A 14,558-nucleotide genomic window follows, 5' to 3' on the forward strand; every position below is an offset into this window, starting at 1 on the left:
ATTCATAGGATTTACCTCTAATTCCCCTATTGGGCCACATCCCTCTTGCCCCCGGGGGGTCAGAGCCAAAACTTATACACGTTCTGTTCCCCTTCTCCCAATGATGTTTCTGGCCAAATTTGGTTACAATCCATGCAGAACTCTAGGACAAGTAGCCATTTATAGAATTTACCTCAAATTCCCCTATTTGGCCTCGACCCTCCTGCCCCTGAGGGGTCAGAGCCACAACTTATACAAGTTCTGTTCCCCTTCCCCCAAAGAATGTTTGTGGCCAAATTTGAGTTACAATCCATGCAGAACTCTAGGACAAGTAGCGGATTAATAGGATTTACCTCTATTTCCGCTATTGGGCCCCGCCCCTCCTGCCCCCGGGAAGGGGGGGGGGGTCAGAGCCAAAATTTATACAAGTTCTGTTCCCCTTCACCAAAGAATGTTTGTGGCCAAATTTGGTTATAATCCATGCATAACTCTATGACGAGTAGCGATTTAAAGGAAATGTTTGCGGACGGACGACGGACGGACAGACGGAAGGACGGACGACGGACGCCGCGCCATGACATAAGCTCACTGAGGTGAGCTAAAAAACAACGTTATGAAACATAGCATTGATTACAAACAATAAAATTAATCAGTTAAATGATATTAATATAAAGGTAAAATTTAAAAATGAATAAGACATGTTTCAAACTGTTAATATTACGTACTTACGTGCCTATGCATTCAATACTAGGTTATTTGTTAAAAAATATAAGAAAACTATTTTGTTATTTCTTTTTCATACGTAAATGTTTTGATTCGTTCTCTATATCCTAACTGCATTTTAAAATGTTTATAATTGCAAATGCCCTAGAGAAGTCTGGACATCCGTGCATGATAGAGGAGACACTATAAACAAACTTTCTTTCGCGCGGGATTTAAGCTCACAAATTTCGTGATCCAAATGATTTTCGCTGTGGATTAATATCGACATCAATTAAAATTATATAAATTTCCAGCATTTTTTTATCCGTGATAGTTAATCATCGCGAACTTTAGTAGCCGCGAATGACAGTTGGTTTTGTGTGAAAAAATAATCCTGTACTTGTGTGATTCTTGTTAATGATATTTGTTACAATATGACGTGTAAATCATTTGATGTTTGGTAATGAAGTGTGTTATTGTGCAATGTTTGTAAGTAGATGTGTTTGTATTCATATGTTTTGGTAGGTATCGTAAAATACAAGTACGAAAAGCTAGCTTACCTTCAGTACTTTGTGGAGGAGATGTCTGTTCAACGATAAGACATACAAAATGAAAATGATTAGACAATAATCGCAAATGTTTGATCAACATGTGAAATATATATCGCAATGTATTCTGTAAAAGTTAAAATGTTGATAAATGCTTTTGACAAATAAAGGCAACAAGTGACTTCAATATCCATTTCCTTCATAATATATTACACTTAGTCTTTTTAAGCCATCAAATTTAAAATTCCTTCAATAGGAAAATTTGTTATAGACATGAAGCTGAAACCAAATACTTACTATGTATCCTCTACCACTTCGCAGTCTCGGACGTCGAAGTTTATGCTTCTTGTAGGTAAATGATTTCCTACTGAAGGAATGGGCCATGGAGTGCAGCGTCGTATTGATATTATTAGACTTTTGGGATAGATTTCCATCGACGTCGATACTACCTATAGAGAAACAAAATCAACTCGAATGACATTCATTTTTAATTTAGTCAGTAGTTTTTTACAGTTCCAAGTGGAGGATCACGTGAGTATCTGTTATCATGTAGGACAGTTATTGCCCTCATCGCCTTGCTATTCATAGCATAAAACCATCTCTGTATCGGTATATGTAATCTCGTGTCCGAAATCATAGTAGATTTACATTTATGCATACAATTATGTTTAATTTGCAATTTGACGGTGCACGATGATTTTCATTGTTAATGATATCGTGTCACTATATATTGTAATTTTGATGTCCATATGGTGTTATTAAGGCCTTGGTAGAATTAATAATGACCGAGACGTAGCCCAAGGTCATTATTTTAGATTCTACCAAGGTGTTATTACCCCATATATGAACAGAATCAAAGGTCCATAATTTCTATTATAATAATATTAAATATAAAGTTCCTTAGACAAATGTCAAAATGAATTATCTTATTCATATATTAATCACAGAAAAAAAACGATGGCTACAGGACGTCACCCTGAAGAACTCAATCTTTAGCCAATGATGTCACAGAAGGTATATTGACTCGATGTTTCTAAAATGGAAACACCGAGTCAATATGCTATATATTGAACGAGCCACGAGACCATGTATTTACCATTAGTAACTGTAAATGCAATTAAAATCTAAAAGTTCATGCTCAGATTGCTAACCATAATCTATTGGCAGAATGTTCTTTAAAACTACTTATGACTACGAAATTACTGTACACAATTAACTGTGCACCAAAACATAGATGGATTAGGCTATGTATAACAAAGAATTGATAATATTATCAGCTGATTTTTAAAAGATTATCCAAGCGACATGATTTGTCGCCATGATTCCGTGAAACATTTCATTTCAAGTCATTTGATTCACACCGTAGCTACAAAAAATATATACCAAATTTTCCATCAACTTACCTAACGACTCTCTTCTGGAAATTTTACATATTCTTTCAATAAATTAAGAGTGTAGCAGTATCCAAGAGCCGACCAAATTAACAGGTCAATCAACCTGTCTGGCGTGAGCGCTAAACTCAAGGCAAATAAAACAGGTGTTTTATAGAGAAACAAACGGAGAACAAAATATTATCCGACCATACATCAAGTCACTGCTAACGGTTTTCATATCAAAATATTTCATCTATGTGGTTCAGACACCGAATACTTGGTTGGTCTATTGCTTCTAAAGAGGACGTTAAACTCAATTCATCAAGCTAAAATACATTTACAAATTATTTTGAATTCAATATTTACCCGGTCTCACAGATATTATATTAAAATATACATCAGGGTTTTCCCGCGCAAGTCTGTTGATAATCATTGCTTCAAATCCTTTGGCGTCGTCTCCAACAATATCCGTATAATTTTCATTGAATGTTAGTGAGAAATTTGTCGAAGTTGCCGTGTTGTCATTGCGAAGGCTCAGCTGGACTTCACTCAGTACATGAACTTGAATCTGACCGGATAGATCATACTCCGTTGGTGACGACTTTACATTAAACCGCAGAAAATAAACACCAATCTGTTCAAATACCAAGTTATCAAAAACCACGTCCCCGGTCAAAGGATCGAAAGTCGCTTGCTTAGATCCGCTCATATTTCCGCTAATACCATCTAAACTTTCATCCAAATTTACTGTGGCAGTCCATGTGTGACCCTAGACATCAAGTAAAAGCATTTTAATTTAGAATGAAAGGTTGCATTTTGAACTATTTTACAAAAGACATACTAAAAGCGGATTTTATTAAAACAATTTCCATTATGATAAATATGTATATATCCAACTTATTTAAATTGTATTTTAATAAATATATTTAACCATGTAGAGACTTTGAACTTTTATAATACAAAATTATTATTTTGTTTATACTTACTCTCCATGCAATATTCCGGATTCGATCTTTCGTCATGTCGTCAAGTAGTTCAATCATCACCCTTGTTTCATTGTTGACTAATGTAATGTCCTCGGTTATGATATTAAGGCCGAGGCTGATTTTGTTGACAGAAAACTTTTCAGACAGAACGGTCAAATCGATGGCATTATCTGGATAACTCTTGTTGAAGACTATACTGTAATCATCCCCATAGTGCGATAACGATAGATTCGTGAAATTAGCCCATCCGCTGATCACTTCAACACTCGTTGTTCCGTGTAACTGGACAGATTGGTGTGTTCCTGATCTAAGGTAAGCTGTGATGCGCCAAGGATCTCCGATACTTCCTAATTTTTTCATTGGTTCGTCCTACAAATACAATGACAAACGTAATATTTTTACCCTTCGGAGGTCTTCTAGACATTAATAAAGAATATAATGTTTAAAAGTGAACAAATTTGAATTGTGTTCAATAACCATTGGAGTCTAGTCCATGATGGGCAAAAGAGACCTTTGAAATCTAAAAACCCATATCAATGCCAATTGCATTTGATGTCTGGTATTATACTGCGCTACTTTTTGTAATGGATGATGATTCTGAAGTTAAAATACCTGTTCATCGATGACATGCAGGCAAGGCTGTATAGGGAATTGTGCAGTTTCATAAGACGAATTCAAGTGTACAGATATATTCAAGGTCTTTGGAACCGTGATCTTGCCGGACGTATCAGCTCTGGGTGACGCCAGCTCAGGATCAACAGGTTCAGACACAAACGATCCCGTTATAGTCACATTCAGTGCTTGACTAATATCAACGCCTCCCTGAACCGTATTTATAAACATGGCTGACTTATTCAACAGTTCATCTTTTGTCAGTGTTTCATTTACCGTGGCATTTCCACCTTTAAAGAAACAAAAAAAATCTTAACCTCTTACATTAGATTTGTGGGAAGGTCACTTGAAAGAAAACCAGCATGAATATATCAATAGGGATGAAACTGGAGTGCCCGAAGAACAATCTTACAGTAAGTGTTGAAAGCAACACACGTCCCCTGGCGTCAATAACATTTTCTAATCTATGGCAAGTTATTGTTCCTTTGTTATGCTACGATTGTGTGAAATTTGATAAAAATCCGTTGATATTTTCTTAAGTTATCGTCTGGAAACGAAACAACAAACACTATAGTCCCTTTCGGTTTCATCGTCAGGGGACTAAAACAACGTGATCGGGCAGATGTCCCCTGACTTTTTCACGTTTGTGGTGCCGAGGATCGAACCCAGGACAAGTAGGTGAAAGGCGAGTGGTAAAACCACTATACCATCCGATCACCCATAGGTGACATATGATTACGAATATATCTCAAATAGTAATAAAGATTACCAATAAAAAGATTAAAAACAGTACCTGCCGACGGTCCGTCGCCTACTTCAGTAACAACTTCGATAGTACTACCATCAGTGGCCCGTCTCTTCCTTCCAGCCTCCCTGACGACATTAACTATTCTGACTTTCTCAGGTGGCACATCAAAAAACAAGGCCAGGTTACGTACCAACGCCTCACCGTAAAACTCCTCAGGGGTCAAGGCAGGTATTTGAAATGATACAATTAACGATGGATTTGTTACGATCTTAACAGGAGTGTCTCCGCTCACTAAAACATACAAAGTATTGGAGTCTCGGTCGAAGAAATTAGCCCCTATAACATCATCTAGGTGAGGATTGAACTCTCCTGGTCGTGTTGGCCGATCGACTATATATTTTTCATCCACCATTCTGGCATTTTTTGCTAAAACTACATCATCCCCGATATACACATCCCGCCGGTTGGATTGGGAGTACCATATAGCTAAAATAATTCTTTGACTGTTGTCGGAATTCAACAGGAACAGTCGTAATGTCTGTGGGCTTGTTGTCGAAAAGTATAGAGAGTAGGTTTTTCCTGTAAAACAATATTTTATATAATCATTACTTCAATATTTAATATTTAGGTTTTTAATGGACCATATAGTTTGGTTTTTTTTCAAATATAATACGAAAATATGTTTGTCTTTAAAAGAAAACAAGAAAAGATTATTCTATTTGTTAATTATCTACAGGGCATTATTTTGGTGTATTGCTGAATAATGATTTTATTATAAAATTGCACTTTATTTATCATTCCATCATTGATTAAAGCATTATTTCAAAATGTTTTCGTCTTGTGAATAAAGTGATTCAGAATTTCGTCCACCAATACGGTATATGAATTTTTATAACAAACCTGTTGCTACTATAGCCATGAATGTTGATAACCGTTTTCGGCAGTAACCTTGACTACACCCGGAATGATCCTGAGGTCCATTAATGAGGTCAATATAGCCATCACCTAAAATAGCGACAGGGGACAGACGCCGGGTTTCTGTGTCCGCGTCCAAACTCTCTATTATCAGCATCTCGTAGTCAAGGTCGTGACACTCGTAGGCCTGCCAGTCTGCCCGGAAATGACAACTATCATTCCGGATTATACCTTTTATAAAAACACAAAAGGCTAAAAAGTTTCATATTGATCGGAAACCTGTCATTTCTAACATTCTTTCTTTCAGTCAATACTGTAATAATAAAGCAGTATAAAGACTTTTGTCGGTCAGATTACGACCCCATCCTACATTTGCACAAACCTGTAAACTATATGCAATGTTGTATACCTTTATGTGGTGCGATGGTACTAACGTTGATACGCTCCCCAGTTACAGTAGTCAGTAACTCCCGGGGTATTCGGTAGTCCCCTAGACCCCTTCTCGGGTCCCCATCCCATTCCCACTCCGACTGAGACAGGACAGCACCTCTCGTTCCTAGGAAGGAACCGTCTTTGTCCTTGATCAGCGCTTTCTTCAGTCCATCACAGTCCATGTCCACACAGGCACTCGGGTTTACCTTTCTAATGTAGATAAAGCCCAAAACAATATTCATTTTTGAATATTTATGAAATATTCATGTTTACATATTGAACTTCTCGGAAGGACGTAAGAAGGTTTAAATAAATAATGATAACACTGCTATATTTCACATATTAATAAACATACAGTGCCATATCAAAGTATCATGACGAATTTATCTCATTTAACTCATATATAAAACTAATCTGTTATATAATTTCTGTATTTCAATTTGGGTATTTGTATACGTATTCTAAGACAAAGGGAAAATGTTAAAGTAAAGGTATAGATAAGTAGGTAAGTAAGTAGGATAAATAGGTAATATATACAAACTCTATGTTTGGTCGATGTATAAAGAAATACGAATCGTTGTCCGAGTTATATTTGGTAATCCTAATGGTTTCCACAGGATGCTGGCCGTCATCGTTCCATTTGTTTGTCGTTATCATCACATCCTTAGTACCACAGACAGTTTTAAAATGAGCAAACGTTACATCTGTAACCACAAACAAAATTACAAAGATATTATATCGTAATGAATATGCTTATAATGAACACCACGTATACAGGTCATTATCATTATTCTAATTTTAAATAAATTATTATAAACAGTGAGATGCTCATAACACAATTTCCGTTAAAGATTTTCATTCTTGTTTGAAATACTGATCATTTGATTGCAGGTTTTTCCGCCATAATGTATAAAAATAATCTTGGATATACTACCTCATCAGGTTGGCCTAGAAATAGTTCCTGTACGTACCCTGAACTTTAGTTACTCCCATTATGGCTGGGTAGGAGTTCGATGGAAGCATATCATAAAGAGAATAACCACTTCTGTATTGCATGAATGATGTAAACGTCACACCAACGTGACCTCCGGTCAGTTGATGACTTAGTTTAGTACATTTATCTGTTGTACAGTTATATGACGGTGTTCTTCCAATAATCAAACTATCTCTGATCATACAGAACTTTGGCGAGTATAAATGATCCACAGGGTTAGGTCCAGTAACTTGAGCGTATATGCCAAGTATATTTTCTGCCAAAATCACCCCGTGTATATCGACTGATTGTTGACCGTTGTAATGTATTCCGACATTACTGCATTTCCAAATAAAGAAGTTTGATATTTCGTTACAGCTACTATAACTACTGTCCATATAATACACATCCAATCCTACAGATGAACTGTGGGCTTCATTTCCTGATGAAGTTGACGAAAACCCACGTTCTTCACCAGGAAGTCTATATGCTACTCTATAGGCTCCGGAGACTGTATTCCCGACAAGTGTTAGTTCCCTGGAATGTTCGGTACATACAGCTCCCAGATCATTTGTGATGTCTTCACTGACCAGAACAATTAGGTTTCGTGCAATTGTGGTTCTCCTTGCTGATGTTTTTATGGCTAAAACATAATTTTAGAAAAATCAAGTCAACTTAATATTCTCTTGCTAAGTGGAATTGTAAGCTTTCACTCGACATATTTTTTATCACGATTAAACATCAATAGTTGTTCAAATGATGGTATCGTTTATGCTCTGTCGGCAATAGAGCATATTAAAGATCTTTCCGATGGAACACAATACATTTCAGATTATTTTCAACCTTTACGGTTGCTATGATTGGATGGTTTGTATTATTGTGTTGTGAAGTGAAAGACTGATGTTTTTGAAGTAAACAATAAACAGCGTATACTGCACATCTGCATTACAAAAAGACATTTGAGGTTTACCTGTCCCAGTATTTTACCTTAAAAATTGAAATTATGCATTTATATTGTTCATCAATAACTCGATAGCAGTGAAGCAATTATGGTCAAAACCATAACTTTCCATCAAACCATATGAATCATATAGAAAATACAATGCAGTTACGAACAACCCTAACTGCTGGTAGTGTACACAACGTCAAAACGACATTTTGTGATCAATACTATGACACTTACCCGATGAAACGGAATGGTAAATGACGTTATCATTCAGTACGACACCTGTGGTCCCATATACTCCGATCGCCTTTGACAATACGTGGTGGAAGGCGCAATTTGTTACAGCGGACGGTTTGTGGTCAGTTACTCTCTCTGCATTCGTATACGTCAGTCCAGTGTGTACAAACTCGACATTACTGAAGCGAGCGTTACCTGAAATGGAAAGATAATAAAGCGTGACTTATTGTTAACATATTGTGTTCCTTGTCGTTTTTCTGAAGTATGTACATTACTTATGTTGATGAGAAATTATCTTTTAAATGTAACATATTGTTTGGCAAGATTAAATCACCTTTGTGAAGCTCATTTCCGAATGAAGTCGCACCAACCACAACCCGACCTCCATACCCCTCTTTCAGTAACGATTCGTCATTATCTGCCACCACTCTGATATTCCTGGTCAGAAGGCCTACTTCTGCTGCCATCTGTACACTTCGTCCTCCTATTTCTTCGTTGTATGCTGGAATAACAACAGCATTGTTAAGTTTATATCTTATTTGCATCATATCAGCATGTATGGTGTCATTTTATTTTACATCCTTCATGTTTTCAAACTCTTTGTGTATTGGTAGTTGGGACATGCGTGTTCTTGAGACTACATGTATTCGAGTTGCGTATCCCTGTGAAAGATGAGAACCGAGTAGCACATCTTTCACAGTCTACTTAAATGGGCGACATTTACAATAAACATAAATTGAAAATTTAGTTGAGGGTTTATTTCTTAACTCAAAATTAAGAGCTTCTAACGTTAATATCGGGGTATTGCACACGTAGGTAACTCCATGTCTAAATGTTTCCTTGTGTCAACATCCTATAAGTGGACATAGAACTTAAACAACATACAGTGACCCGTACCTATGTGTCTGAATCGTAGGGACGCGTTGAGTGAAAGAGTTACTCCGTCATTTAACACATCAGTGATCCGAAATGTCTCTGTCTCCCAGATATCGTAACTCGTCGGAGCGATGACTATTTCGTCCCCAGCTGCCCAGGTTACGTTTTCAGCTAACGTAATGGTAGTATCCCCGGGTTCACTGTTGTGTGGAGTTTCGTCCATGGAACGCCAACATCTTTACCGTGGATTTCAAGACCTCCGTATACAGCTTAAAGTAGTACAAAAATGGTTATTATATTTATAGTTTATTTATTGTAAGTGTAGAGGAACAATTAATTCGTAATGAAGCATCACATTTACTAAAATAGTTAAATGTAAATGAAAATATTTATACTCTGAAAACCAATAATGATTTGAGCATAATTACATATTTACTAACACTGAGTGTTTCAGAGTTTGAATTCAAAATATCACTTTTCAAATTTTCAAAATAACAGATTTTATAATTGGGAAAAATAAACTTAAATCAGAATATCAATTTTTAAATTTTCCAAGTAAAAGATTTTATGATTTTCGAATGAAATAAATCTACTTTCACAACATCCATGATCATATATTCATACAATTATATTACAAATCTATCGTTGTGATGTTATTATTATTATTTTTTTTACTTTTAATCATTACCTATTGACTTTGCATTAATTGGTATATCCGTGTTGGGGAGATGTTCTTCAGATTCATGATCGGTCGATCGTCGACCCCCGAAGTATGATATCCATGTCACCCCTTGAATGTATCATTCGGCGATCCAATATGGAGATCACCTCCAATAATTATAATATCCGTCACGTTCAGAGTGAAATTTCGATAGGAACCATTCACAGGACCGTGATCAAACTCTAGGACGCCGTAGATAACTAGTTTATTAAGGCTCGGTATCGTCGTATCGGCGATCATACACACATCTAAAAAGGTAATATTGTTATATGCTTGAACTATTTTAAAACTTTATAAAATACCTGTTGAATTTAATCTTACCGTTCTACGTAAAACACTTGGCTATAATAACATAGCAACATTATTAATTGCTCAGGTGAGATTAGCTCTTTGTGGCGGTCCTCTTTTTTAACTTGCGTGTGGAGCATGGTATTTTTGTGTTAATCACAGTATGTAATTTTATCCTAGTCAAGATAAATAATTCGCTTTCAACATACCAAATGAGTAATTATCATGGATCAGTCATAATTTTTAAAATCATTTTGAAACTACCTTTCGAGTATGTTGGTGGAAGCGTCTGTCTGTTCCCGCTGGGGTTTCATCACCATTCTACCGGGAACCCTTATTTAATATTCTTGAGTGATGTTTGTTTTTCCTGCCATGACGAAGGCGATGACCAGTAGACACAGGGAGTGGTAGGAGTTGGAGTTGTCGTTGGAGTGACACATCCCTTGTGGAAGCATTTCCGAATCCGTAGATTATAAGATATATCATGTATACCGTAAGACGAGTAACCCCGTCGTTTGTAGGATACTGAAAGTATAAAAATGATAATTAACTTGTGAAAACTAATCATACGGAGAGGGAGGGTTTTGTTACAACTCTTTCTTTAAAATAGCCTAATATATGCCATACTTATATTGCTTAAATAATCGATTGGCTCAACAAGTAATATTAATAATGGTGAGTGGCAGGCATCATGTGGACATTTTTACCTGTAATGCTTAATCAGCAACATAGCCAGGATACAAACGCATTTTGGTATTCGAATGTGATTTTGAATGACAATAAGAAATGACATTAAAAGCTCTTCTTCGAGAATCAACATCGGGTTAAAAATCTTTCATGTCTCAACGTCCTATTAACATCCAGGGTCATGCAAAGACGGCCTCCAATGTTTGCGATGTGTAGCGTGTATGTAGTGTGGGGTGCGTGTTTTGGGAGACTGCGGTATATTCGTGTAGTGTCTTCTTGTATAGTGGGACTGTTTCCTTTTTATAGTGCTTTATCATTGCGGTCGTATTGAACTGACAACGGGTGAACCAGTCGTCCCATTCCAGTTATGCTGTGCGCTAAGCATTGTTTATTTGTTTATTTGTTTGATTAATTAACGTCCTATTAACAGCTATGGTCATGTAAGGACGGCCTCCCATGTATGCAGTGCGTTGCATGTATGTGTGCGAGGTGCGTGTTTTGGGAGACTGTGGTATATTCGTGTTGTGTCTTCTTGTATAGAAGAACTGTTGCCCTTTTAATAGTGCTATATCACTTAAGCATGTCGCCGAAGACACCAAGCAACACACTCCGCCCGGTCACATTATACTACAACGGGCGAACCAGTCGTCCCACTCCCGTTATCATGAGCGCTAAGCAGGAGCAGAAACTACCACTTGTATAGACTATGGTTTGTCTCGGTCAGGGGACAGAACACAGAGCCTTCCTCACAGGGGGTAGCGCTAAACCAAAGGCAATAAGTGAGATGGTGTCGAGGGAGACGACAGGAAGAATAAAGTAAGTTAAAAGGAAGTAAAAAGGATAATATCCTAAATTTAGTAGCTTTAAACGATCATGCAATTAAGGGCAGCAGGTACAATTCTAATGCCCTACCTGAAGAAATACTATATGCCCAAGTCTTTATTTGGCTTAATGTGCTACTTAGTAAGTTCATATAGCCGTATGATAGATAGAACCATGTAAAATAGTTCAAATTAATAAATCGATAATTCTATGATTTTGCTGTGAGAAATTCCTAGGTTATCAGGGCTGCATTTAGGGTATACACAATCATAGTGATCGTATTTTTAGCCTTCCGACCTTGTAGGATATTTGTTAGTCGTCCGTCTATACAAAATCTTGTTACCGCTTTTTCTCTGATCGAACGAGATGGCTGAATCGATAATTCTATGATATCGTCTGGTTTTTACAGGAAGATTTTCTTGAAACAAACCATACCATAATTTATTATTCTCACTAAGTGTAATAAGAGACTGATATGATTATTTTCAATAACAATATTTACTAAATTTAGGAACTTAATCTTACATTTTCCCCTCACTGTTGTTATTCATACTAAAGCCTCCCTTGATACTGTCTCACCATTTAATGTGTACCTTTGTGACCACTTTTTGGCTTCTGCTCTTTAGCACAGAAACAACACGTCTATAAAAATGTAGATTCTATTAGTGTCAGGCGTTCAGTATAGAGACGTGGTACGACTGATTTAGTTTGGCTTTCAGCTGAGCTAACGCCCTTGCGAGAAAGGCTCCGAGTTCAGTCATTTTTGCCATATACGATGTGTGGTTCAACATAAAAGGAGTGGGACGACTGATGTTTTTGTAAAATGTGAATGGGGTGACATGTGGTTTTCGATATCGTTCCACTATTACGAGCATAAATCTGTCCACAGAACACACAGTTATTTACAATCGCAGCACATTTTTACAAGACATGTAGCCCTTCAACCAATCAACTTACCTACCTTACCACCAATGCTAGAAGTTTCAACATATAGACTAATAAAATAGTAATACATTAGAGCGTTTATTATCATGACAAATTTTGAGCCTTTGATATCGCGCACGAATCCATATCACAGCCCCGATACCTTCAAAAAACTAAAAGGTTAAGTTACAATTTAAGAAGACACACAAGACACAATGGAACACCCTAAGATTTACAACGAAGGATATCACTAGCCCAATGTTCCGTCCGTGCCCCACCGAGGACAGATAATCAGGTAAAGGGCTGATAAAGGTGTAAAAAAAGGAAATTTGGGCTAAACACCGCTAACAACATTACAGACTAACAAGTCTAAGCGCTAACTCAATCAACAAGGTGTGAACAAAAACATCATTTTTATTTTTTGTTTAATTTTAATTCCAATAACAAAGAGGCTTTCCGTTCAAGTCTGAAACCGCTATCTGCACCATTGAATAAAATGTAAATCATCCCCTAGTGTTCGAGAAGAATTATGTGGCAAATAAATTACGACATATATGAAGGAATAAAAGGAAATATGATAATAAACTTCATTCCAATAACTCCTTCAACTCCAATACTCTTATGAAACCTCGACGTGGTGCACTTATTCGCAACAACATGATGACATGGGATAAATCACTTAGGGAATCGATAAAAGAATAAAGACGAAATTTAGGCATAAATATATCAGGACTGCAAAAAGAAGTGAAGACAAAAAAATCAACTGGCAATTTTATAGTGCTCGTGAAAGCAAACAATTAACAAAAAAAAATAACGAGGACAACATCCAATCAAATTCTCTCACATAAGCAACATTTCTACCCTGAACACTAAGATACAGCAGTATGTGTGTTAGAGAGAGGTTACACTGGGACAACAATTAAATTGATAATGCCCAAGTTAAACAACCATATGAACACCCAAGTTAAATTAGAGGACAAAACAAACTGATAAAACACGGAATTAAAGTCTCACGATAAAAACAGGTAATATGAATAATTGAAACTCCAAATGGTGTCAAAATAAGAACAAATAAATTCAAATGCATAACAACAAAAATACACAAATTTAGATATCATTTTATTTTATATACAACTTTTGCCAAAGAGGAACCACCACATTTGAAAAATTACAATTAATCCCAAAATTAACAACAATGAACACTATGAATTTCTAATGGGATAAGTAAACTATATGAGGTTATAAAAGGCAAAAATTTTTTAATATACAAACTTAAAAACTGAGTAAGCGTTGTTTAAAAGGTAAACATCGAGTATTTGGCACATGTTTATTTGTATTTAGTCCACTTGAATATATTAAACTTCTCTAGTCACCAAGACCATGAACAAAAAATTCTAAAATCCATGAGTGTACAAAAAAACACAAAAATCTAAATCTTATTCAATCAATGATAATAATAAATGTTAAGACCTCAAAAGCTACGACCCCACATATCCTACTACGTACTTGCTGTCTTACCAGTTGTTACAGACAGTCTAGTAAGTTCTGTTTGTTTCCTGTTGCCCTTCAATCTTATGGTCAGGTCTGATCTACATGGTTGGTGTCCTTTTGTGTATTACCTACCGGAGGTCGCTGTGTTTAGACCTGTATTTCTCTTGTCTGCATATGGTGGTTCACATGGTACCTTATGAGGTGTCTCTCTTCTCTGACTCTTGCTCGTCTTCTCCGGCCACCCTCCCTCCGTCTCGGCTAGCAGCCCGGCCCCGTCTCGATTGATCTTTTTATACAG

At 36.5% G+C, this 14,558-nt stretch overlaps 1 protein-coding gene and 1 pseudogene across 1 annotated transcript; both read right to left on the reverse strand.

Annotated features, from left to right (window-relative positions):
* Positions 1–14,558, reverse strand: part of LOC138319520 (fibrocystin-L-like) — a 103,569-nt pseudogene that overhangs the window by 37,312 nt on the left and 51,699 nt on the right.
* LOC138320145 (fibrocystin-L-like) lies at positions 340–11,085 on the reverse strand. Its single transcript, XM_069263199.1, is given in 17 exon segments — positions 340–1,266; positions 1,527–1,678; positions 2,969–3,371; positions 3,589–3,957; positions 4,201–4,490; positions 4,994–5,527; positions 5,849–6,094; positions 6,273–6,505; positions 6,837–6,999; positions 7,267–7,911; positions 8,452–8,646; positions 8,786–8,953; positions 9,349–9,528; positions 9,531–9,596; positions 10,016–10,114; positions 10,117–10,296; positions 11,082–11,085. Coding segments are annotated over 17 exon segments (4,098 nt in total). The 3' UTR covers positions 340–1,095.

This window comes from Argopecten irradians, chromosome 3 (assembly GCF_041381155.1).
Source record: "Argopecten irradians isolate NY chromosome 3, Ai_NY, whole genome shotgun sequence".
NCBI lineage: Eukaryota > Metazoa > Mollusca > Bivalvia > Pectinida > Pectinidae > Argopecten > Argopecten irradians.